Source organism: Camarhynchus parvulus, chromosome 10 (assembly GCF_901933205.1).
Source record: "Camarhynchus parvulus chromosome 10, STF_HiC, whole genome shotgun sequence".
NCBI classification, from domain to species: domain Eukaryota; kingdom Metazoa; phylum Chordata; class Aves; order Passeriformes; family Thraupidae; genus Camarhynchus; species Camarhynchus parvulus.
Window position 1 is genome coordinate 4,184,797 of NC_044580.1, and position 26,932 is coordinate 4,211,728.

At 41.8% G+C, this 26,932-nt stretch overlaps 1 protein-coding gene across 5 annotated transcripts in view; it reads left to right on the top strand.

Moving 5' to 3' along the window:
* Nucleotides 1–26,592, top strand: part of PEAK1 (pseudopodium enriched atypical kinase 1) — a 110,152-nt gene extending 83,560 nt beyond the window's left edge. For 4 of the 5 annotated variants that reach the window (XM_030955676.1, XM_030955677.1, XM_030955675.1 and 1 more), the window contains 4 exons: nt 192–308; nt 2,093–2,289; nt 9,426–10,174; nt 19,270–26,592. In XM_030955676.1, the coding sequence (XP_030811536.1) occupies nt 192–308; nt 2,093–2,289; nt 9,426–10,174; nt 19,270–20,424 (2,218 nt within the window). In that variant the 3' untranslated portion in view covers nt 20,425–26,592. The remainder of the gene's footprint in view (nt 1–191; nt 309–2,092; nt 2,290–9,425; nt 10,175–19,269) is intronic. The other variant, XM_030955679.1, reaches the window with a different exon arrangement.
* Nucleotides 26,593–26,932: the final 340 nt, after the last annotated feature.

Consider the following 26,932-nt stretch of genomic DNA (forward strand, 5'->3'; position numbering starts at 1 on the left):
ATAGCCCATTCCAGAGCAGTGATGCAGCCGAGCCCTGGCCCGGCAGGGAGGCAGGGCAGGAGTTAAGGAGGCAGGGCTGCTGTGCTGGCTGCCGGCAGGGCCCAGCCCCCGAAGGTAAACACTAAGGTGCAGTAGGTGTATCACTCTGTGCAGAGTTCAGCCCTCTTGCTCACAGCTTGCACAACTTGTAGCACACCAGAGCACTGTGGAATCAATGGCTCGCCAGAGTTTCAAGACATGATTAAAAGACTCAAGAAGGCCCTGAAAGAATTTCCTTTAATGGGGAATTGTGTGAGTGAGTACAGTGGGTGAGTTGGTATTTTTTTTCTTTCTTCCTTTCTAGCTGTTGGTTTACTTTGGCAAAATGCTTCTGAGCTTAGGTTTAGTGTATGTGCATGCATGTGTCTGGTTTGGAGAATGAGTATGTTCTTACCTCACCAAGTGATACTAAAAAGTTACTTTGAGATGTGATAATTCCTGGTTTGTGGCAATGACAGAATGTGAAGCTATTAGAACCTATTTCTTCTTAAAGAAAACATTCCTGTTGAGGAATGCAGGTATGTACATTATTTACAGCAACTACAAGCCTTCAGTTCAATTATCCTGAGAGCCTTGTTACTGCTTTAATTTTATGTCTGCTTTACTCTGAAATTACTGAGGTTAACTCTTTAATGTGGATATATTTATGGCACATGGAATGTTCTTCACACCATTCCTATGCATGGTACTAAAATGGAACAAAAACTGGTGCGCTGATTAAAGATTACATCTTTTTGAACTGACGCCATTTTTTCTCTTTTACTAACAAGTTCTAATGAGTTTGGTTTGTGTCAGCCTGCAGTTAAAATTCATGAGTCTGAGCAGAAACAGCATGTGCTCACTGCACTGTCCTGGGTCTTGTCATGCAGAGCATTGGCATGTGGGAACCTTTTACTGGGGATTGCTATGAGATTGTGTCCCAGGATTTTCAGGGGTTTGGCTTTGCCATAGACAAATACCTATCATTTATTATGTTAACTCTTTGTGGAAGTTTGAAATGCTTATCACAAAAAATAAGTATCTCTACAGATACATGATGTGCTGATTGTTTTTTGATGGAAGTGTGTTACTCCTGTCCCTAATGGAAGTCACAAGTAGTTCAAATTCTTCCTGTTGTATTTGATCAGGCTGTAGTAATGAGAGCTAGCAAGCAGCACATATGCTCTTGAGATTTGGCCTGTCATGAGTATTTGTTCCTGCAAGTGAGAGAACATAAAGGCATGGAAATATTTTTGCTCTGACATGTTTTTGTGCCATATTATTGATAATTGCTGTTATATTTTCAGTATGATTGTGGGGTTTTATTAAATCTCGACTTTTTTTCATGCATATAATGCATCATTTTTAAATTATACTGCAATAAATATATCCATGGAAACCAAATAAATGCACAGTTTTCAGAGTTCTGTGCTGTAAGTCATCACAGTGTGATTAAAACTTCATAGCTAAGAGCAGGCACAGAGGAATGTCTTCAGTGCCTTCTGCAGTTGGCCTAATGCAGATAGATTTTAATGGTGGAGAATTTTATATGGGAAGGAGATTACTGGCCTAAATGAGGCCTGTTTCCCAGAGTGTCAGTTCCCAAAATCCTACCAGGATATGAAAATGTATCATTGAAGTTTTATGCATTTATTGGGACTTAATCCTACTTCCTGTACCTGTTAAGATTTGTTTGAGGCACAATTGCTTGCACTGGCAAAAAGCACCCTAAACTCTACTGCTGTCCTGAGTCCCACTCACTTTACCCAGAATCATGCCTGCATATTTATGAGTATGGATGTTGATGGCAGTCAAGCTGTAAAACATTTTATTGTAGCTTTTATATCAAAGGCATGAACTCTTATATGCTATATATTGTTATAATCATGATAATAGTAACTGACATGTTACTATTTCAGTCACGAGTTGTTCCTTCTCACTAAGGAAAATCAAAACTGTAGATCATTGTTCTTGGAAAGGAGGGTGCAAGAACTTCCTTGTTTCCCAGCCCACCCCCGTTCCCGCAGGTGTGCCCAGGCTGGCTGTGCAGGTGACGTTGTTGTGTCTGTTTCAGTCAGGTGCCCGAGGAGCCGGCCCTGGAGGAGCTGTCCCCGCGTGTCCCCAGGGCGGTGTTTGTGAAGCAGGACAATGGGGGCAGCGCCTCCGTCATCCCGGCCTCAGCCTCCCGCGGGGCCCCGGGCCAGGAGGAGAAAGAAGAAGCTCCAAATTCTCCTGATCTGAGTACCTGCAGTGCTACCTACAGCAACTTAGGTGAGTGGACAGGAACTGGATCAGATTTTGGAGACCTTTCCAGGGTGAGAAGAGCCTTTTCTTCTGAACAGCTCAATGCATCTTCATAAGGGTGGCTTTTAACTGTTTAATATTGATTTACAGAAAATAAAGATATATAGTCTCATTCAGAGGTCATAACCAAGAAAGTGAAGATTCAACAAACTCAAAGGTTTGTTTTCCTGTAATTTAAAACAGTCTTTTCATTGCCCTTAGTGATGAACATCTCAGATGATTTTTAAAATCCAGATTGTTTTATCTCTTTGGAGGAATTTTTGTCAAAGAGGTTTAAAATGCAGAGCAAGTTACCTAGTTTCTTTAGAAGGAATAAATAAAATTCAGTATTTTCCTAAACTTCATCAAAAGATAGGGCTTTTTATTTTAGAGCATCAATAACTGCTAAAATATTTGTACCCATCTCTTGTTGGCTGAAACCGTTCTTATCCTGGTCAGAGAGTTCACTTTTGGTCCTTCCCAATGAGATACAAATATAGGGTACTGAATTCCTGACTGGTTAAGAAATCCATGGATGCAGGGCTTCTCTGGAAGATAAGGGAGCAAGATAAAGCAGCATCTCCCAGTGCACAGTATCACTATTATCAGCCTGATTTTCTAAAGCATTTTGATTTGCAGTACTGTGAATTCAGGGATACCTACAGCCAGGTTTTCTAGAACAACAAAATCTCTCATTTATTTACATTCCAGGATATCCCAATACATGTTTGTTGAACATCCCAATCCTGTACACAGCAACTCATTAAACATTTGGCCAAGAGTAGAGTGATTGTGTAGAGATGGCTCACAAGTACAGGGAGTTTGGCATGTCCACACAGGTTTCAGGGATCAAGGACTAAACTTTAAACCCTCAGGTGCCCACATTCCTTAGACATTCAGTGAAAGTGTTGCATTTTTTGTGAATTAGTGGCAAGCTTATTAGTACACTCTGCTATTAAAACATTAATTAGGTGTTGTATAAAGCATAAGGAGGAAAAATATCCTGTCCAAGTGTGATGCTAACATCTACCAAGAAATTCCTCCTCTAAGGAGGAAGAGTAAAATCTGTGTCTTTATGGTGAATTACTCATAGATCTAGTGAATTCTTTTCAATTTAGTGGGGTATGTATCTGTATCTATATTTGCTGTATTTAGAAGACAGGGACATTGCAGACAGAATCCCGGCAGTTGAGGTCTGGCTGCATCAGAACTGCCTGTACCATGTTTATCCTGTGCAGCAAAATACCATCAACACTGGAACAGCTTGCTCAGAGGAGTTTTGGAATCTCTGTCTGTGGAGATATTCACAAGTTCCAGCCCAACTGGAGAGGATCTGGACAACCTGCTCCAGCTGACCCTGCCTGCCTGTCCCAAGAGATCCCTTCCATCAGTCCTGGCCTGTATTAGTGCTGTTCCTAAGTCTGAATGTTTCTTTTTAAAAACATAAAAAAGTCAACCCCTTAGCAATTTATTCAAAACCTTCTCCTCACCGTGGGTTCACTTGGAGCTGTGCTGCCTCCAAAGTACCTTTGGTGTGAAAGGGTTAATTAGCTCTGGGGCTTGCCTGGCTCTGGCTGGGAGAGCTGCCTGCTGCTAGGAGCAATGCTTCCCTAAATGGCACTGAGCTCCCTGGCTGCCCTTCAAAGGCTCCCTGCTTTATTCAGGCAACCTCACTTTCTAGTTCAGATGGCAGCAGAGAGATTTCTAGGTAGGGACGGAGAATAATCCCTAATTGTTTTCACATCTTGCATCACCTGGGCAGCAAAACCTTATCTTTTATAGAATTAACAAATACTGGTATGTGAAACTGGAAGAAAGGATAATATGAGAAGTTACATCACATTTGACTCTTGCCTCAGCTGCAGTTAGAGCTGCATGCTACAGTTTGGAGTTTGTAAAATGCACATCTCAATTTGCAGCATAATGCACAAGGTTCACCTTTTAAACTAATCTGATACATATTCTGTGGTTTTTATTAAAAAGCAGATAATATGTCTCTACTTTGATAAATGGCTAATCTTCAGTTCTGACATGTCATGATGCCTCAGCACTCATGAAGTGTCATGCACAGAAATAATTGCAAGCCTTGGTGAATTTTCATCTGCAGTCAGGTAATAGTTTATGTCAGGTACTGCCCTCAAACATATTTGGTTCGGCCTTCCAAGACACAAACCTTACAAAACAGAGGATTCTCCTCCAGAAGTCAGGTACAACCTAAAAGAGTTGGGGCTTTTATGATGATAGGACAAGGTGTGTTCCTGGCTGTGGAAATAGGAGGAAACTTGAGTAGGAGGAGAGAAGTTCTTGACTGCCATGATCACAGTCAGGCTCTGGTGCCCACAGTTTAAGAAGAATGTTTTAAAAATTGCACAGGCTCTAAAGAAAAGCTTTGCAAATGCCTGGTATTGTGGCAAGCACTTCATAGGGGCTAATTCAGAATCTGAATCCATTCAGCTTATCAAAGTAAGAGTTTGGCTTGATCATGGTGGGGGTGCTCATGTGGTGAGCAGAACTGCAATAGGGGGACCTGTGGTATCAACAATTTAACAAAATCCAGAGGCTGCCACTTGAATCAAGATAAAGAAACAAATGTTCAGATGTGTAAGGGAGGGTTTCTTTTGTAAGGGATTCTTTTATTGTTACAGAAGTTAATTCAGGTAAGCCCTGTAACTGATGATAAGGAAGACAAAGCCTTTGCTTTACAAATCTTTAAATTGTTCTGTCTTTGTCTGAATTTGTTGGGGAAATTGACTTGATTGAATTTGCATGGCTGTAAGTAGATTAAGGTATTCTCAGTATACTCAGGATAGTTTTTCTGCCATTGAAAAAAAGAATAGGTTATTTCTGCCATTGAAAAAAAATAGGTTATTTCATTATCAGCTGTTTTTCTCTTTAAACCTAAAGAAATGGGGAAAAAAGGAGGCTGAGTTTCTAGGCTTTGTGACTGCTGACACTGGAAAAAAATCCCAATCACAGCGTCTGCCATGGGGCATTGCTTCAGTCAGTCAGTTGGACCAGGGCAGAAAACAGTGCTTTAGCCAGGCTGTAAATAAAGTAATGAGATCATTGTTGATGAAAACTGACAGTTCAATGACAGACAGTGATTATAGCATCAGTCTGGTGCATTTTGTATAGTACATAATTAGCACAGGTAATGTCTAGGGTGGTGCAATGGAGGGTGGGCAGCAAGACCTGACAAGTCGCCAAGCAAACAAAGTGAGACTTCTCTTACTGCATCTCCCAGGAGACCTGTGCCAGTCTCAGGTTGCTGCTGAGACATTGCACATGCACCACCAATGTTACTTAACACATGTTAGCTTCCCTTTCTCTAACATCTGTAATCATCTGGTAAGATTTTAAACTATTTGATGAACACTACATGTGTAAACAGTGGAGGATTTAGTGCAAATCTGTACAGGACAGTTTCATAGCGTGGTGGTGTACATGCACAGCATTTATTGGAGCTGGGGCTGTGAAGCATGCTGGTAGCTTTTGCTGTGGTTGGAAGGTACTTGATGCATTTGTGGGTTTGTTTCATGGTTTGGTTATTTTTATCAGCCAGGATAAGTGTTTATTAAGGAGTGATGTCAGATTTGATGGTTCCAGCAGCTAACATAAATAGGCTGCAATGCAAAGTCTGATGATAAATCAGTTACCCAGAAAAATTAAACTTAAATGCCTTTCTCAGATGTCTTTCAGAGTTTCAGAACTCTGCATGGTGTCTGGAGACTTAAGCATTAATATTTAAATAGTGTATTGAGATTCTATAATGGAAGATCTTATTGAGCTGTAGAATTATTTAAAGCTCTCTAGAAATCTGTCTGTAAAGAGTTAAATTTTTTTCTGTCATTGAGCAGTCTGGAATCCACTTCAAAGATCTCTCAAAGGGGTAGCCTAATATTGTCCATGTTCTTCCTTTTCATTTTGCCTCCCAAGAGTGTGGCTCAGGCTGAACTTGCAGTGTTGGAGAGTCTGTGCAGTAGGTAAGGAAGTGATGAGTTTAAGCATGCAAGTGGAGAAGGAAAGGATAGGCAAGAAAAAGAAATTAATGCTCTGCTGGTATTTCTGTGCAAAAGGACATTTTGACAGGGACAACATTTAAGACAATCTTTTTCTTGCTGGGCAATGATTTTATAAAAATTGGCCCTGTAGTTTCCTGCCATGCTTGGGGAAAGCTGAGCTGGAGACTGGCCCAATAGCAGTGAAAGAAATGTACAGTGCTGGAACTCAGCACAGAAACTGTGCACACATGAAACTTTTCAACTGGATAATACAGATGGTTAGATTTCAATATGGAAAACTTGTTCTTGTGGGAAGAAACCACACTGTAACATAGCATGTTATACAAACTCATTTTTTCTCAGCTGAGAGTACTTGAAACAGTAACTACAGAATGACTTGTACATTCAGTTCTCTGGAACCTGCCACCCCCTCCAGACATCTGAAAAAACAACTTCTGGTTATGAAAACCTTCTCCAATTCTGTTTGGATGTCACAGTGCCAGTAGCTGTGCAAAGGCAGCCCTGGTTGCAGTCCCAACACTCACCTCTGTGTGAGTGACTTTTGGAGGACAGAGTCATTACAGCAGACAGAAAACAAGAGAATGGAGCAGTAACACTGTTAAAAAATCTTACCTTTCCTGGAGAGAGCTGCTGCTGCTGCTGTTGCTGTTCAGGATGTGCATCAGGCTCTGATTTGTTTCCCTGTTTCCCTCTAGCAGCTGTGCATCCTTGGGTTAGCAAGTCCCACAAGCAAGGCCTGTTAGCAAAGTGCCTCCTGAGCAGTGTCTGTAAAACCCAGCAGAGTGGGGAGCAGGGTGAGGAGGAGAAAACAGGCAAGTGCTCTTTAGCACAGAGTGTTGCACAGAGAAAGAAGTACATAGGTCACAGATTTTGTAAGACTGAGCAGTTGTGGAAAAGGACACATGTTTGCATGAGTAAGAGAATTGGGTATCGAGTAGAAATGAACTTGTCTCAGGATTAAGCAAAAGGCATCTGGATGTGTGTCTGGCACACAGACATCAATTCTACTTTTGACTTGGACTCATACTACACTTCACCTCTGCAAAAGGAACTTCAGGACAGAGCTCCTGTAGTGCCCAGCTGGCAGCAGCATTCGATGCTGCAGCGCAGCAAACACTCACTGCAATACAAAGGAGCAGTAGGGTCCCTCCAGCCCTCCAAGAGTTACATTTTTGTCAGCAACCTTTACAATGATTTGCAGTCTTCCCTGAATATCAGGTATGTACAGAACTGATAGAATTTCCTGCTCAAAACTTGGTTTTTTAAACATTGGAATAGCCAGACTTACATTAAATCCATAAGGCTCTTCTGAGGGTTTCTGGAGCTTAAACAAAAGATGGGGATACAACTTTCATTTGGGATGCTGTCTCCTTGGAGTGACTGACAAGAGAACAATTGCTAAGAAGGCAGGGTGTAAGGCTGTTTTGTTTGTGGGTACATATAGAAATATGATCCTCTCTGATTTTCTGAAATCAGGAGGTTTATTTCAGCATCCTATCCCAGCATTGCAGGGTTTGGTACATCCTGGCCATGTGGATTTCAGGTTGTGTAGTGTTCATAAAAACTGTAACAACCTATCTTAACATGCAGAGGAAGCCAATATTTCTTTTTGCAAACTGCAAATTCATTAATTATTAATTATGGGTTGAAGTGATGTAATTCAGATCTGAATCTTAGATCCCCCTAGTCTTCCAGTTTAGTCCTCTCTTTACAAGGATTTTGTGAGCTTGGCAGTGTTAGGTTAACAGCTGGACTCTGATCTTAAAGGACTTTTCAGCCAAAATGATTTTATGATTCAGCACAGTATAAGTAGTCAAATAGTTATGGTGTCTGTTCCCTTACTAGAAAAGATGCTCAGCTGCAGTTATTCAGAGCATCCATTTCAGGTCTGCTGTTTTCAGCTGTCAGAGTTGGCTTCCTACCATACCATGACAGTCAGTGAAGCTCCCAGGAGAAGGAGAAAGCTTATAAAATAATTTCTCTGAAAATAGCAGTTGATTGGAAAGATTTCATCTTGATATGAGTAACAACAGTTTAATTGTCCCAGAGCAGTGAGCTGGTCTTTTGTATTTGTGTGTTTATTAGTTTTTATTCTCCATTATATTATTGTCATTTATTTATTCTGCATTTCCAAGGACTCTGGCACTTCTGAAACATAAATGTCCTTGATAAAAGCCATCCACAACACATGACAGGAATTTTATCTTCCCTGGATTCACACAAATGTCTGAAACTAGAAAATCCCAGCCTGTGTGTATGTAACTTGCCATTTGGGATCTTTTGAGTAAAGTCAGGTCTGGTTATCTCTGAACGTAACATTGCCAGCAAAGGTACCTGTGGCAAGTTAGGAAGGGAAATGCATTAGAGAAGTTACAGTCAGGGGGAGGGCACAAGAGTTTTAATTGCAGGGTAGAAACTATTTCTGTCAAATTATGATCCTGCTCTTGATGGCAACACACTTGTCAGCTTGAGTGAAAGTTGGCTTGACTTCCTTGATTTCACTGTGTGAATCTGCTGGGGCAGTCCTGACTGCCTGATGTGACCTCCAGAGTATCTAAACTGTTATTTGTGTCTGGCAGTTTCTGGGTTCCATTCTGAAATAGGATTTTCATGTACTAGCATTTCCCAGTTGTTTCATGGACTGTTATCCACCCTTAGTTTTAGCACATTTGAATAGAAAATAAGGAATGATATTACAGTCGGTTGACTGCAGAAGAAATTATAGGACACTGGGTGTAATTGCTGAAACTGGACTTGGCCAAAGTGTCAAATGAAGGTTTGGTTTTTGCTTGCAGTTGTCATTGGTCTGCTGGATGTAAAATGGCAGCTCTGCTAGCCCTGAAGCTGATTTGAATATATATGCCAAGGTCAAATCAAGACTGGCTGGATGTAATCAGATATATATGATGCTGATTTGGTCATTTACTTTCTAATTAGTTCATCTTTTCATATATGTATCTAGGGGTTTTTGAAATGTTGTGGGGGGACAGGTCCTAGTCAGGTTTTGGGGGGTTTTTTGCCTTAAACTTCTTTTCAGAGTGCAAACAGGAGCAGCACATATGAAGTACTTTAATCTTCTCTCACTATTATCTTATTCCACAGGGCAGTCCAGAGCAGCTATGATCCCTCCAAAACAGCCCAGGCAACCCAAGGGAGCTTTGGATGATGCCATTGCCTTTGGAGGGCTGGCAGACCAGGAGACAGTGAACAACTTGCAGCCAACACCACCTCCACTGCCAAAGAAAACAATTTTGAGAGCGAACACAGAGCCAACTCCCCGAGATCTCCAGAAGCAGGCTCTGGAGAACAACCTGTGCATCATGGCCAACCCCACCTATGACATTGACACCAACTGGGAAGCGAGCAGCGCCTGCTCCTCGGTCAGCCTGGAGCTCAAGGTCCTGGACAACGAGTCAGGAGATTCCTTGGACAGGCCCTCAGAGAAGCTGAGGGCAGCCACCTCGGCCACGAGCAGCGTGTCCAGCCTGGCCACCGGCAGCATGAAGGAGCGCTGCTCCACCAGCATGGAGTCCCTGAGCGGGCGGCGCCTGCCGCAGGCCAGGCAGGGCCGGGGCGTGCAGAAGCCGCAGAGACAGGCGCTCTACCGGGGCATCGAGAACAGGGAGGAGGTGGTGGGCAAGATCCGCAGCCTGCACGCTGACTCGCTGAAGAAGCTGGCGCTGAAGTGCGAGGATCTGTTCATGGCGGGCCAGAAGGACCAGCTGCGCTTCGGCGTGGACAGCTGGTCGGATTTCCGGCTCACCAGCGACAAGCCCTGCTGCGAGGCGGGCGATGCCGTGTACTACCCTGCCTCCTACGCCAAGGACCCCCTCAACAACTACGCCGTCAAGGTACGGGGGCTGGAGCAATGCTGACCCCCTGTCAGGGTAGGGGGGCTGGAGCAATGCTGACCCCCTGTCAGGGTAGGGGGGCTGGAGCAATGCTGACCCCCTGTCAGGGTAGGGGCTGCAGAAATGCTAACCCATTGTCAAGGTAGGGGGAGCTGGAGCAATGCTAAGCTGCTGTCAGGGTAGGGGGGCTGCAGAAATGCTAACCCATTGTCAAGGTAGGGGAGGCTGCAGAAATGCTAACTCACTGTCAGGGTAGAGGGGCTGGAGCAATGTTAACCTCAGGCATCAGTGGCAAAATGTGACAGCAGCCACTCTGCACCACATGTCGTAGTGATAGGGCTGCTGCCGGCAGAGAGGTGAGAAGGAAGGTTCCCAAGATTCAGGCTCTTCTTCTGTCCACACCCATCTGTGCCATTGGTACCTGCTGTTTAATTGCATGTTTTTATTGCAGCTCCAAAATGACTGAAAGAGAAATCAACACATCTTAGTCTTTACTATGGTCACTGCTTAATGACATTTTGAAAGAAAAGCTGTGTTCTTTTAACGTGTGTCAGCAATTTTTTGGAAACTCACAATAACAAAATCCTTTGATCCACCTGCAGAGGAAATTAAATCATCACTCCTAGTTAGGAAAGATTTCCTAAAAAATTGAAAAATTCTCCATTTTCAGAGCCATGTAATTTTAAGTGTAAATTCTAGGATAATAGACCTTTCTGTTCCCAAACAAGATCTTAGATTTTCACCAGTGCTCATTACCAGCCTTTCAGAAGCTCTGCCTAGCCATCAGTGTTTGCCCTATAAATTCTTCAGCTAACACATTAAAGAAATAAGATTTACTAGATTTACTGCTAATATATGAGTGCCTGGCTGGCAGCTATCTCACCAGATGTTGTTATTTCATGGGCTTTTATATAGGTAGTTCTTTCTGAGTGCTGTAATTCTGCATTTCTCGATGCTTATCTGGTAGGAAGATAGTGAGAAGGACAGCTGAGACTCATAGCACTGTCAGGCTTCCTGTGTGACCTTGAGTAAATCACTGAACTTCTGACTCCTCCTTGTTGAAACTGAGATAAAACATTTATTGGCTGACCCAGATGTGTGAGGCCTGAGCTGTTATTCCTTTTATTTCACATTCTCACAAGGGTAGTGCTTTACAGGAACAAAACGTTGTTACCACTCCTGCATGACTGTTTACAAGATACAAAAAACTGAAAGGTAAGATTGGTGCAGCTAATATTTTTCTGAGACCTGAGGAAGTATCTTTTAATGCAGATACCTGGGTCTAACCATTTCTATTGCGTTAATTATTAAGGACTTGTTATTGGAAAAGAGGGGAAATGAAATGTAGATGTGTTGGAGCTGCCATGAGCAGTGGTACAGAGCAGGCAAGGAGAGGCAGCCCATGAGCCTACCTGCAGTCAGCTGTGGTTCAGAATCAGCATTGGCATTGCTCATGGCTGGCTTGGAGGGTTTTGCTTTAATACAATGATGCAAAATCATTGCTTCTAGGGCCCAAAGTGGTATTTTTCTGTATTGGCAGGTTTGAGTTATCACTAATGTGATATCTCTTTGCACATCACAGATGTGCCTGTACAATATTCCCTGACAGGCAAGATCTGTGCCATTGGTCTGTTATCTCCTGTCCTCCAAAATACATTTTTCTTGTAGAAAGCCAGAGAGAAGAAAGAAAGAACAGGGTAGCATGGTCAAATAGGTGCTAAATTCTTTTTCATAATTCAGATTTCTTAAAAATAGTTCTCTGACTAACAAGGGCTATTGCCTGGTAATAGATGTGAGTGAAATATCCACAAAATATCCTTGAGGCAGAGGTCACCAGGAGCTGTTATGCTGTTAGGATGAGAGGAAAAGTTCCTCTTGAAAATAACCCCCTGGCAATTACTGTGGGAGAGGAAGGTGTTGGCCCCAAGCTGATCTTTGACTTATAAGCCATCAGTCCAGGATCAGATTTGTCCAAAAGCTCATAACCACAGATTGCTGTTTCATTACACAGAGATTTGGGGAGTTTAGCTTTAACAAATATGCTAGTTTTTACTACCATGGGTATATTTTGTGTGAGCCAAATTACATAGTAATCTACCTTCCACAAATAACCTATGTCTTCCTGCCACTTTAAATCCCTTGTCCCCAAAACAGGGTGGAAAAAGCAGTGAGATGAAAATTGCTGGTGTGCCAATTGAATCTAAAACAGTCTTCTTGTTATTTTGGATCAAGTCTTAGAAATACACTTTGAAATTGTATATGGAGCCACATCTCTGGATGGTGTAAATTGATGTGGCTCTTTTGAGTTTTGCAGAACTACCCAAGCAACGCTGGCTAACAATTCAGACAGTTCTTAAGTTTTATGATTTTAATATTAGATCTGAGAAACAACGTCATAATGAGATTTTTTAAATTATTATTCTCTTTGTAGGAAATCAGAGATTCACCCCCAAATAGTGCTAATACTCTTGATACATAAAATTTGCATGTTAATATTCTATTTCCAAAAATATAATTACAAAAGCATTGTTAAAAATTCAGCTTTGACCATTTAACTACTGCTGAATTAAATTTAGAACAATGAATGATTTGTAGAGGTGAATGTACCAGTGCACTTTTCCATTCTGGTGGTTTCACCAGTAAAAGATCCTCTGATAAATTTGGTGGAAAACGAGCACAACTCGTTCTGTTGGGGTGGATATGAGAGGAAACATTCATAGGGGTGTGTTGTTTCACAGCACTTTATTATGCTTTTTGCTTCAACTCTCACCTAATCTGCTAGTAAACACCGAGTGCAAAAATAGCTGCAGGAAGCCATGTGGAAATTATTTTGACTGAAACATTAGAAATAAAACCAGTACATAAGTCGTGATCAGAAAAGTAGTTTTTCAAATGGAAAAATAGAAGTTCCCTTTCAAGAAAGGTTTCCATAAAATTCCAGCCCCTGAGGTGTTTTTCTTTCACCTAAGTGCAGTACCACCTTCTAAGCTGTTGGTAGATCTGAGGCAATATGGATGAACATTCCCCTGAAACCACAGTCTTATCAGTAATTCCAAATATGTGGTGAAAAGGTTACACCAAAGTAAAAGCAGCACAGAGCACCAGCTCTTTGGGCACAGCAGATTGGATGAGTTCTGTTCTCAGTGTCCTGACACAAATTGAATAAAGCACTGATGTGGTAGGGACGTCTTTTATTAAAAGATAAATAAATAGATTAGATTACTCAGAAGGAATAACAGACACTATGACTACTGTGTCAGTGCCATAAACTGGTTCCACTTTCAGAATTAAACTCTCAAAGCAGACCTGTGCAGTGTCACAGGCTGACTCACAGAAGCCATGATTCAGAGTGCAGACAGAACAACAGCCATAAAGCCCAGCTGGCTCTGGCCACAGGCACATGTGGCAGTGCTGCTCAGGTGGATAACAGCAGCTGCAGAGGTACAGACAGCTCACAAGGAGCAGTTCAGTTTTATTGCTTTGATTGCTGCAGGGCAGCTGAAGCTCTCCTAGCAGTAAAACCTGAGGATTCCTGGTAAGGTTTGTGTCCCAGGTATAGAACACAGGAATGCAGAAGTAAGCAGCACTGGGCTGAACTTGGCTGGCAGCTTTGTATTGCAGCTGACAATTACTTCCTAGTCATGTTTAGTTTGTCACAGTGTGCTAAGGTGGATTTATTTGGTAATTCAGTTTCCTAGTGGAGCTTCCTGTCAGAAGGATTCTTAAAGGCTGTCCCAGAACTTCGTGCTTCAGATCAAAACAAAGCAATGTACATTCAACTTCCAGCCCATTCCCAGTTCAGTCACAGCAAAACAGAATTCTGTGTTTTGGCACATCATTAAAAAGTCAAAGCTCTATTCCAAGGCCAGATCAAGAAAATGAGGTCAATCGGAGATCAAACTGGCCTCCTTGGAAAACAAGGTTGTGCCAAGAACAAGCTATCAATTTGGGATTAGCAAGCTTTCATTCTACACAGAATTTCATTTGCAGTTGTCCCTCTGTGCAATACAACAAAGTGGCACAGATGGTGCAGTCTTTGTGATCTTCTGTGTTTCTCATTTTCAGTGCTTGTAAATTCATTTTCCACAATCCTGGTGGTGCTGTGAGTTCACTGCTGCTGTGTGAAATGCACGGGACAGGGTGGGAATGAGATTCCCTGCTGGGGAAGACAGAGTCAGCTGATGGCACTGTGAGCCACAGCACTCATAAAGGAAGAAGAAAAGCTAACACAACATTTTGTAGGAGCTCTGAAATGTTCAAATCCTGCTTCTTGGGCTGGGAGCACTGAGGAAAACTGAAATGGCAGGGTATAAAGAAACCTGTCCTGTCCCTATAAATGTGACAGATGTTTCATTCATGTGGATGCATTAAGGAAAAGACACATGATGACAGTGCATTCCAGTGAAAAGGAAGCTGGATATTTTGCATTCCTTCCTACTTGTACTCTCCTTTTTTCTCATTGTTTTCTTGCGTCATATGGAAGGGTTTTTCAACAACGTTGCTTCATCTTTTGAGCAACCATCTCTTTATCAGCTCATGAAATAAGGCTGGCTAGGCCCTTATCAACACCTTCCTTTCAGCTGTTATCACATACCATATCTTCATAGCTCAGCTGGATGTATTTCATTTAAGCAAATAGTAAATGACTCATTGATCCTGCTTTCTGTGTTAGTGTTTTAGTCAAAGTATTTTCACCTTTTCTTCCTGTGCCAAAAATCAGGTATTCAGCATGTTCTATATGTAAAAGGCAACAGGATTTCCATCTTTTTGAGTAGATTACTGGAGCAGAAAAAAGCTTTAAAAATGCAAAGGAAACTAGGCTATAGATTTTTTCCCAGCTTTGACACAGAATTAACCATCACAAGCAGAAAAGCAGCTCTGTGTGCACTCCTTTAGCAGTTCATCACCAGCAGTTGAAAATACTTGCTAGGGAGGCCAATAAATTTCACATTTTTTTCCCTAATTTTTTTCAAATGTCAATACTGACTCCAACTCAAACCATTTTGAAAGTTTAAAATCTTTGTCATTCAAATGGTAGTTTTAGGTGATAGTGGAGTTATTCCAGTACAAAAGGCTTGTGTGAAAATAATTACCCATTGATGGTATCAAACACCAGTATTTACTGCTCTATTGCAAAATCATAATATAAAGTAGACTTCTGAGTAGAACCTGCAATGTAAAAGAATCTGAATAGTGCAATGTAAAGCGCCAAGAGTTACCTGAAGAGAAGCCAGACACTTACAGGAACATCAGATAACTGCAGGTCTGTCTTCTAGAAACTGCTTTATGAATTCAGACAGGTGTCTGATTTGTTAGCACACTCTGAGTTTGGGTGCTGCCTGCAGAGCCCAGCTTTCCCTTCCCCCTGACAATTGCAGAGTGCCCAGTGTACAGATTTTAGTGTTTGTGTAGTCAGCAGTTTAATAAGCCTGAAATAACCCAGCTGCCTCTTCCACTTCTCACTTCATGGTGTTTGTAAACAAAAAGCAAGAAGCAGAAAATACATCTCAAATCAGATCTCAGCTCTCCTGTCTTTGTAGATACTGAATGCAGGTTCATGTACCCATCTCCTTCTCTGTATTAAACAAGAGGGCTGGAAGTGTCCAAAAGCCATCACTGTTGGCCATTTGTGGGATTGGAGATTTTTCCCTATATTGGTTAGATTCCTTAACAGCACAATAAGGAGGGAAAATCTCTTTTCATGAATGCAGTCATTTTAGTATCAGTTTTAATCATTATACTATTTAGTATTTAATGTCTGCTTTGTTGATAACTTAAATTCTGTTTTATTGGTATAGAGAGGAGTCTGAAGCAAGACTTCATGAAATTTAAGAACTGATTTTGGGGAAAGTTTACCCCTGCTGGGGCTTCCTGCTTTAGAGTGGACAGTGCTCTGAATGTTTTCAAGAACACAAGGAGTTAGTAACGTAACTTATTCTTCCTGCAAAGTATTCTCAGGATCATTGGACACAAAGCTTTGTTCTGCTGAATGCTGGAGAGGTCTCAGCTGCAATACTGAATTCATTATAGGTACCACTCCTCAGAAAGATCTACTACATCGGGAGAATCCAGAAACAGCAACACAAATCAGAGGATTAGGAATAAAGATAGGAGAAGTAAGGGCTGGGTATTTTCAAAAATAAACCAAGAAGATGGGGAAAGTTACATTTTCCCCAGTTGTAAACATATCATATTCAAGGATGGGAATCAGGAATCAATTCTTAGCCAATCAGCAAGGAGAAGGGCTGACACTTTAATGTGAAGTTGATTTAGGATTGAATAGTGGAAAGAAAAATTAAGAAGATAGAGAAGGAGAACTGCTTTGGGATGGGTTTAGTAGGCTGGAGAGGTCATCTCAGGGATGACCAGACAGAGGAGACTGGCCTTGCAGGCCACTGGCTCAGGAAAAACACCCTCTGCACCAACAGCTGAATGCCTTTGGATGCAGATGTGCTGGGCCAGCCATTTCTAAAAGAGAAGAAAGCACCATCACATCCATAAAGCATGGGTGAAAGTGTGCCTCTGTACTCTCACGGGTCTGGGATTGGCCATGCTTACTAAAATGAGGGAACCAAAGCTGATTCTGAGGGAACCAAAGCTGATTCTGAGAGGTGCAGATCCTATCTCCAACTTTACCTGAAATAGTAGTAAATTTGAGAATATTCTCTGAAGTAGGAAAAAGAGGCTGCCTAGGGCTAAAATTAGAAATGGGGAGAAATTCTTGATTCCTTTGCTATTCTTTTCTTGTTGGTAAGGAAAAATCCTTTCCATAAACTTTTAAAAAATCCTTATATTCACCAAACTGAGATGTGTATCTTGTTTTCAGAGCACATACTTTGTGGATTATATATTCCTAGCAGAATATCAGTTTTAGCTGACTAGTGGCACTGGAAATCCTCTGTGGATTCAGAAATAGAGTGCAGTAGCTAAGGCCAAGTGTGGTTCTCAATATTTTTTATCAGCAAGTAAACTTGACTTTAAAATTAAACTCTTTCAGAATGAGGTTTTTTGTTGTTTTTTTCTTACTAGGTCACTTAAGTATTTTTAAAAACTAAAGGCTGAATTACAACATGCTGAACCTTTTCTGCAGTTGGAATTGAGTATTCCCATGGCTGGCTGTGCAAGAAAAAGGCCATGGACTTGAAGGGCATAGAAGATGGAACAATTTTGTTTTCCTTAATAGCTCTTCTCCCAGTCAGATTTGATACACACCATGTGTGTACATTCAACACATATATATGAGTCTGTCTGTACAGCTTTTCTAGTTCTGTCTTCTGTGCAGTATTAAGTATTTAATCAATCTGGGGACTTCAGTCTCAAAGACAATCAGCTAGCATTTTCTTTTTCTGTATAATTCAAAGGTTATTGCTATATTTTTGCCTCTATAACCCTTGAGAGGAGGGACCAGGGGGCACACACGCCACTGAGAACTCATTTCACCTCTAACAGGGTAAAATACATTTGAAAATTTAAGTGAGCAAAAGCCACTCTATAAACAGGGTAAGGATCAACATTTCCTCTCATAAATAAAATTGACTAGAAAATGGATTTTTCAAATCAGTTTTGTGGGTTTGTGGCAGTTACAAACAGGCAGTTTTAGTGTACATAATGAGTAGGGAAATGTAAGTGCTTGTGAAGTATGGAAGTAAGCAGAGTCTCAAAGATAAGAAGACAATCAGAATGTTAGTACAAATTTTGTCTGAGTTCCTGTAGTTATCTGACAATGCAGTTTTCTGATCAACTACCATAAAAGATTAAATCTCACATTTATATTTCTTAACCACACAAGCATGTAAAATATGAAAAACTTATGTGTGTGTTACTGAAAGGCAGGTTTATAACTTAGCTGCAGAAGTTCTGAGAGGGGGAAAAATGAGAAACAGGAAGAAAAGTCACCTAATGCTTACATTTGGGGCTGGGATGAGATCTGGGTTTCTTGGTGGTGGTGACTGTGTAGAACAAGTGCTGAGCTTGGTATCTGGCTTTCCTTGTTCCAGAGATGAGCTAAGGGAAGCTGTAGTTTCATCTGGAGAGAAATTACTTCCTCTTTTTTCTTTTCTGAGCTTGGCACTTAAAACCTGTTGGTGCATTACAGCAAGTGAATATTTAGACTCTAACCATGTAAAAGATCAAAACATACACCTAACCTTACATGCTGTGAATGATCTCTCTGAATTTAGTAGAACTAAGGTTAATATGCAAAGGTCAAGGCAGCTGAGTCTTTGTAATTTTAATCAGTTAATGCCTTAGAAACAGAGGCCCTAATAGGGCTTGTCCAGTGACTTTTGTCAGAGGTTGGAGCTGCCAGTTGCTATGAGAGTGCAAACAATTCATAAGGATAATTACTATCTTGATATTGTATATATCAATAAGATACTTCTGGACATAAATAGAGTATATATGGCAAAAAAAACCAAACCATATTTTGGATCTTGATAATTGGTTGAAAGCAATTAAGGTACCGTGTTCTACTGATTGTCTAGTCATCACCTGAGCCAAGTCTGCCTGGCAGCAGCCTGTGCACGCACACATGCACCCCTCAGTGCAGACACACTGCTGCAGCTCATGGATTTCAGTTCCAGTTCCAATGGGCAAGGAGCAAGCATCAGTCACCCAGCTGACAGGCCTTGACTTGTTATGCCATGCTCACTCAGCCGTCTGCAAGTGTTTGGTCAAATACTTTATGCATATTTCTTTGTATCCCCTATTGCTATTGATTATTTTTATCTTGTTCAGGCTTCATACAAAGCTGAGAGAACTTGGAATAAAATGATACAGATAAACAAGTAACTGTAAAAAAGCTTTGCTGTGCAATTACCATGTATCAGCTGCTGTTCTGATTAAAAACAACAATTGTATTTTCCATTGGATCATCTGTGCAGATGCCTGCATGTATTGCTCTGCAGTTGCTTACTAGCCAATAAGGACTGTTTGGGTGCCTTAAGACAGTCTGCCAAGGTCAGTTCATTAAAAAAATGTTCATTGCTCGTGTTTAGGCCTAGAATGGAGATCCCATCAGCAAAGTACATATTAAAAATAAATATATAGAGTTTAGGAATTAAAGAATGATGTCTGTTGTCTTTGTTTTCCCCCAGATTTGTAAGAGCAAGGCTAAGGAGTCCCAGCAGTATTACCACAGCCTGTCCATCCGGCAGAGCCTGGCTATCAACTTCAACATCCAGCAGGACTGTGGCCATTTCCTGGCCGAGGTGCCCATGCGCCTCCTTCCCTGGGAGGATGACGACGCAGCGGATGTGGAAGAGGAGCGGGAAGAAGAGGAGAAAGAGCCTGAGCAGAAGAACGAGGACACTGCCTGCAGCCCAGAGGCCTCGTGCAGGGACAGCTCCAGCAGGCAGGGCACCCTGAGCAAGCCCCGCAGCCGCGTGGTGGTGATCACACGGGAGGTGCCGCAGCTCACCGTGGCCGACTTCGTGCGCGACTCCGCGGCCCGGCACAGCAAGAGCCCCGACCTGTACGAGAGACAGGTGTGCCTGCTGCTCCTGCAGCTGTGCTTGGGCCTCGAGCACCTGAAGCCCTACCACATCACCCACTGTGACCTGCGCCTGGAGAACCTGCTGCTGGTTCACTCCAGGCCGGGAGGCAGCCCCCTGAGCCCCGAGGCCACAGAGCCCAATCCCAACACTGCCTGCCCGGCCAGACTAATTGTGAGCAATTTCTCCCAGGCCAAGCAGAAGAGTCACATGGTGGATCCTGAGGTCCTGCGGGATCAGTCCCGCCTGGCTCCAGAAATCATCACTGCAACGCAGTACAAGAAGTGTGATGAGTTCCAGACTGGCATCCTCATCTATGAAATGCTGCACTTACCCAACCCCTTTGATGAGAATCCAGAGCTGAAAGAGAAGGAGTACACTTGTGCCGATCTCCCCAAGATTCCTTGCCGTTCCCTCTACTCTCAAGGGCTTCAACAACTTGCCAGCTGCCTGCTGAATCCCAACCCTTCAGAGAGGATCTTGATATCAGAAGCCAAAGGAATCCTTCAGTGTCTGCTTTGGGGCCCACGTGAGGACTTGTTCCATGCTCTCAGTACATCTTCCAACCCCTCACGGAGAGATGCTATACTTCAGAACTGGCTCGATATAAAAAGGACGCTGCTGATGATCAAGTTTGCAGAGAAGTCCTTGGAGAGGGACTGTGGAATTATTCTGGAAGACTGGCTGTGTTGTCAATATCTGGCTTTTGCCACTACAGACTCACTTCATCGCATTGTGAGACTCATGAAGCAGCACTAGTTGTAGAACCTGTTGCTTTTCATGAAGCATCCCCACCTCTGCCCCAGCCCTCACTCCAGCCTGCACTAGGGCTCACACTTTGTACAATTGTTACAAAACAGCCTAGACAACAAAGCCAGCAACTCTGAGCAAATAGGTTCTAATTGGAGAAATTGCATCCTGTACCAAGTATGACAGAAACTTTACTTTTTTGCCAGGCCTGCTAGGGATTGATCACATACACGACTGCATTTGGATCAGACAGTATGTAACTTGATTCATATCTGGCTGAAAAGGAGAGCAAGCATTGATACCACTATTTCTACCACTACAGTAAACAAATTGCCCTCCTCTTCTGGGTAGTTTCTGTCATTTCCTACATAGCAATGATTAGTGAATAGCAGTGACCATAAGCAGAGATGGATTAGTGGTGAATGTGAGATGAATTATCCACCATGCCACAAAACACTCATTTGCTTTCACTCCACATACCACACATTTCCTCTCAGTTTAGTCAGTCCCCCACAGCAGGCTCTCCTCTTTCCTTTGGTCTCAACCAAACAGGTTCTGATCTTTCTCTTACACTTTACACCACCTGTACTTTCCTCCCCAGATGTGGTTTTCCCACTGAGCATGGCAAGTGTCAGTGAGCAGTAAGCACCTGTGTTCAGTCCTCTTCCCTCCTCCTCTGCCTCATTGCCTACCCATATCCTTTCTAACCATGGATCCACGATTTTGTCAGTGCTGCCTTAATCACACCATTACCCTTAGCTTGAGACCTGTGCATTGAAAAGCAGCATATGCACACTTTATCTATCCTATTTCCTAGGCAATTTTCACCAGTCTGAACTGTTGATGTACTGTAGCCATAACCACATTAATACAAGAACAATACACCACATGGTGGACCCTTGAAATTCCCCTTCCATTGCAAAAAGCACTAAAGCCTGACTTGAAATGGATGGGATGCACATAACCTTCTCTGACAATCACTGCTATGAATCAGGGACGAAAATAAAAGCCACCTCTTCTGTTTTGGTTTGGTCTGCTCTTGTCACTTATGCCATACTGCAAAGTGAGGCTGAAATTGGCTCTGCAGGGTTGTTGGCAGGAGATAGAAATGTTTAGAGCTTGTCTGTGTGTAGCTAACAGGCAACATGGAGATACTTTTACTGCAGACACAGTTCTCTGAAGGGTAAGAACAAGGGTGCAAAAACACTGTTGTTTAATTATTGAGGGAGCTGTTAAGTTTGGCAGCCACGATCAACAGCATCATGAACCACATTCCCTGTAGCAGTGCTTGGCTGCCCATCTCTTGCCTGTTGTAGCCAGTGTTTTCTGATGTTGCTATAGACAACACCCTAAAAATGGAATGTTGTCAGAAGAGCTCAAAGAGCATCACAGACAAAGTTTTGGACTAGAGCAGGAATTAGTGAGGATTGAAGAGTCAGAATTTTTAAAACCTCAACTTGAAGGAGCTTTTTCACTTTTCGAGGCCACTGCTGACTTCCTTCTGTGCCCTAAGAGCCGTTTCCCATGGAACCTCTGTACAGACAATGTCTTTGCTCAGTATTGGTAGGCTAGGAGTTGTTTTCCAAGTTGCTCTGAAGAATGGATCTGGATGCAGAGGGAAAAAGCAATCCTGAATATTCTGACCCGGGTGATGGAAAGCAGACAGCCGTAGTTTTGAGCCTGTGCTTCTCTCCTATGGATCTATGTGCAATTCTTGTATTATTTTTTAAAGCTGTACATTACAGTGTTCACTTTACACACCAGCCTTTACCTGATGCTAGATCTGCAGCCCCTTCCTTTACTTTCCTGGCACATAAATGCACAGATATCCATGTGTTCTTTTTATGGATTGATGTTCCCTTTTAATTGTTAAAACTGTGAGAAATCAATTCACTTCAGCCTTGAAACAAATAGCCACTTTATACAACATATGCATTCTTGGACCACATGCATGAAAACTGAACAAACAGTCCTGCAGGCTTAAAGTCAGCGAGAGTAGCTCTGGATGCACGGCGTACATCGAGGGCTGACGTGTCTGTGATTCTTCTCTGGCACCTCTCAGAGCTCAGCTCAATGGCCTGTGGAAGCCTACATTGATTGTGCCCTAGGATAGACTGTCTTCGTTACCTTTCTAAAGATTGTTTTGAAACTTCTGATTGTTCTTTTGTTTGATTCACCTGTATCAGTGAAGGATCAGGCAAGGATGAGGATAATATATTTTAATGTGATATGTATGTTTTTCTTTCTCTTTTTGGCAAGAAGGTTAGGATGGTGGCATTGATGCAGAAAAACAGGACAGTGCATTAAAAGCCCAAGTGCAATGTGTGTAGTTGAAGTACTTCCTCTACATCAGGAAAGAAAGTTTCTGCACTACTGCTGAGCAGCTTGTAGAAGAACCTTTACAAAGAATCTCCTGTTCAGTGCAGCCCTGCTTCATCTGGACACAGGAGGGCAATGCTCCCATAGTTCACATCCACCGAGCATGGCAAGTCACTTGTGTACTACCTACTAGCTATTAGTGCCAGTGTGCTGAGCTGCCAGTGGGGCTTCTTGTTCTCTGTGGTCTGGTTTTGTGTCTGTTCCATGGTGTGTGTGTGCACCTGACTTCCCAGCTAGCTCACATAGGCATAGGAGTAACTCTTGGACCACTTGGCATTGCAGTGGGGCAGTCCCTGGATCCTCTGGGTGTTGCCACGTTTAGGGACACGTGTTCCCACTGTCACTGTGATGTCAACACGCACATGCAGAGTTGGATTTTGAATGTTCTACAAGCGTAGGTATTAATGCAGCTGGTCCAAGGCCTTTGTATCTCTAGCTATCTAACTTCAGTTTGTATCTTTTGTGATGCACCAATACTCATTTTAGCTCGGCAGTATAACCAAGCATGGATAGATGTTCACTACCAACCTCTTTCTTGTGCAGCACTGGGTAAACTTTAGCAATTTGTAATGTTGTGTGGTTTTTTTCTTTAAAAAGAAAGAATGGCCAATGTAATCGAACCTGATCTGGCCTGAGTTCTTCCTTGAGGAGCTTGAGGCTGACTTTGCAGATCTGCCCATAACTAATGATTGCAACTGTGTTTGTGGTGGTTCTCCATCCTGGCACCAGATTGTGCCACGTAAATACACAAGAATGTATGCATTAAACTGATTGTAAACAAATCCTAAGAATGCTACAGCATAATTGCTAAGCAAAAGGAAAAAAACCCGCTCTGTTTGTAACAGGATCCTGTGTATGGCAGGAACAAAACCCCTGGCTGTGCATGTTAGAACGTACTTGAATATGTGCACAGATCTTGAATTTTTTTTTAGCAATGTCGCACTTTCAGTTGAGCTCAAGAAATAGGAAGAGCTGCAAATCTAAGATAACAGTATTGACTGTAAATATATATTTTTCTATTAATAAAAGCTGTCATTCAAATATTTTTAACATGAACTCTAAAGATTTTTCCAGTGGAAACTAATTTCTGGAAAAATCAAATGCTTGTTTGAAGAATTACGATGAGTGGTTTCTGATCCTTTTAGAGCCATTAAAACCCTCTCTAATATTACAGAGAGAGCACAGTGATTGGATTCACAATATTTAGTGCCTTGTTGAAAACCTGAAATGTAGCTGGTCAGTGGGTGGAAATCTTATTCTTTTCATAACAGCCCTAGAAATAATACTGCCCATGTAAAGATGCAAAAGACTTACAAAATTAAATGCTGTACTTGTATGATACTGGGTTGATCTATTCCATAAGATTTGTGTGAATGGGTTCCTTTAAGTTGCTTGTAGTACAACATAAACCTGAAGTAACAAAACTGTGGGCTTTCACATTTGGGATCTGGAACAGGGAGAATACCAATGGATACCAAGGCAGTTGTTGCAGCCTGACCAGGCACAGGAGAAGCCTCTTGCTCTGACAATCTCTGCAGACACTCGGTGCTGTGCTGGCCAGGGGGGGCTGGCTGGGAGCAGTGGGGAGGGGGGAACGTGCTGCTCCTGCTGCACAGCACCCCTGGGCTCTGGTGGGAAATGCAAAGCTCTGTTCCAACAGGAGTGCTACAAGAACTGCTCCTGAGGTGATATGGAAAGTGGGTTCGTTTTGTATTTCTTAAATGGGAATTACTAATTGTCTGTCAAGCCTCAGATCTGATCCAGTCCCTATGCATAACCAGGTGACCATAAAGAGACTCTGGTGGTAAAAGCTTGCCTATAAATTTGTAGGAATGAGGGAATCCAGAATTTTCTTCTGGAGCCCCTGGAATGTCCAAATACAGAAGCCTGGTCTCACTTGAGTGTTCAGACTGATGAAATCAGAAACTCCAGCCAGGATACCATGTTGCTGCCCCACAGAGAAGAGTGCAGGTAGCATTTACAAAAGTGTTCCACCTTAAATCTTTTATGCTCCACACATCCTACCCACAAAGTATGAATGGATCATCTTGATGTGTTAATACAAGAGAATTCCTACATGTTATAGAGAAAAATATATTATTTAAATAAAATATGTGTGTTAGGGTTCAGCTACCTGCAGAATTTATTCAGTAGCTTCATACTGTAGGTCCTTAATTTTAATGTGTATTTGCTGCTGAAATAAAATGTATCTGGTTCTGAATTCTTGTGCTGAGATTCCCATCTAAATTAATTTTTTTTAATAACAAATCCTTATGTAAACATAAAATAAATTATCCTGTTTTTATTTAAATCAGTTTTAAGTTTTCTGAGGGATACAGTTGAAACTGAGTCAGACCTTTTAATGCACTTTCTTTTCCCCCTTTCTCTAAATTGACTGTTTCTCAGTACAAACAGGACTTGACTGCATGACTAGACTGTCAGTTTTACTCTGATTTTGCAGAGGTGGTGCTGGTTCTGCTAAAACTCCTGTAAGACCTGGAGCACAATCAGAGCCCTCCAGCCAGCACAAAGATGTGATTGTGATTTAGTTATGCAGTAAGAGAACATCAAAGAAGTACAGAACAGAATTTTAAATACCTCTATAAAAATACACCTGTGGAAATATTCTGTAAACAGTCATGTGGATTACAAAGACTTCAAGCAAATAATACACAAAAAATACTTTTCAAAACACTGGGGAGAAATTTCATAAGGGCACCCTCAACTCCAAAAGAAGGAGCGAGTCTTTTTCCCTGCTGTGTTGCAGAGAATTTCTGGTGGATATTTGTATGGATTTTCTTACTCACCTGGATGCAGTGTTAGAAAGATGGTGATTTTGAGTAGGTGTAGAATGTAATTTAAATAATTTCCTGTAAGTCTCCTTGCATTGGTGCTCCACTCAGAATTTACCTGGAAACCACAGAATGCTTTCAGATCAAGCAGAGTTGCCAGTGAGAAATTAAATACTCAACTTACCTGTACATAAGCATTTTACCACTCTACAGAATTTGAGAATTTGGTTTTTACTTCAGACTATACAGACTTTTTTTTCCATAAATTTAAGGGGAAGATTTCAGGGATTTAGAAGAGGTTGGACATTTTTTTTAATATGAAAGAAATATTTGTTCATAAATATATATATACATACATATATATATATGAGTGCATGTGGGCATGTTTTAATATATATGTATGTATATGAATTTTTTATCCCAAAAGTATTCTTTGCCCCTTTTTGCTTTAAAAAATATATATATTATATATTGTATATATAATATATATTTTAAGAGTGTGTAAATTTTAATATAGTAATTTCATAAATAACTCCTCTTCAAAAACTACTCAAAACTTCTGTTTCCTTGTCCTTTGGATTGTTGGTATTAGAAAGTTTTGCAGTTGAAATCCTTGGGTTTTTTTCTTTTAAAACTTAATTATGCTGAGCATTTAAGAATATGTTCTTGTTTTTAGTAAAAGGGGGAAATTTATTTTTAAATTAGGGATTCCAAAATCAGCAAACTTTTATAAATGGGATTTCTTTAAATGCCTCGAATAAGGGAATTTCTTTTCATTTCTTTTTTCAGTTCCATTCTTGTGGGTAATTTGTATTTGGAATTCCTGGTTGCATTGCTTTATCTGGTGCTTCATATTGATATTTACACATTTTTATATAAATAAGTATATAAACTTCAAGCCTTCCTTTGTGATCAGGGGCAGTTACACTCTGGTTTGCTGTGGTACTTTGCTGTGTACTCCGTGGCATTCATGTTACTGTGTAAATAAACTAGTTTTATTACACTCCAAATCAAACTTGCTGTTGCCTCCTTTTCCCCCTTCCTAGGTAATGAGACAAAACCGTGTACTTGTGAGGCAAATGCACGTGGCCAGTGCAGCTGAGGGTTTTATCCATGAGCAGCTGGGTTGCAGCAGTGCAGGTGTGGCAGGTGCCCACCTGGGTGAGGCCACGGTCCCAGCTGCAGGAGCTGCCAGTGCTCGGACACTGCCCCAGCTCCCACCTCTGGCATTGCCCCAGCAGCCTCACCATGGCTGGCACCATTTCAGCTCCATCTGGCAAGTGGCAGCAACAGCCCAAAAATAAACTGGCCACCACTGGCTGCTGTTGATTGAGCCAGTGTCTTGC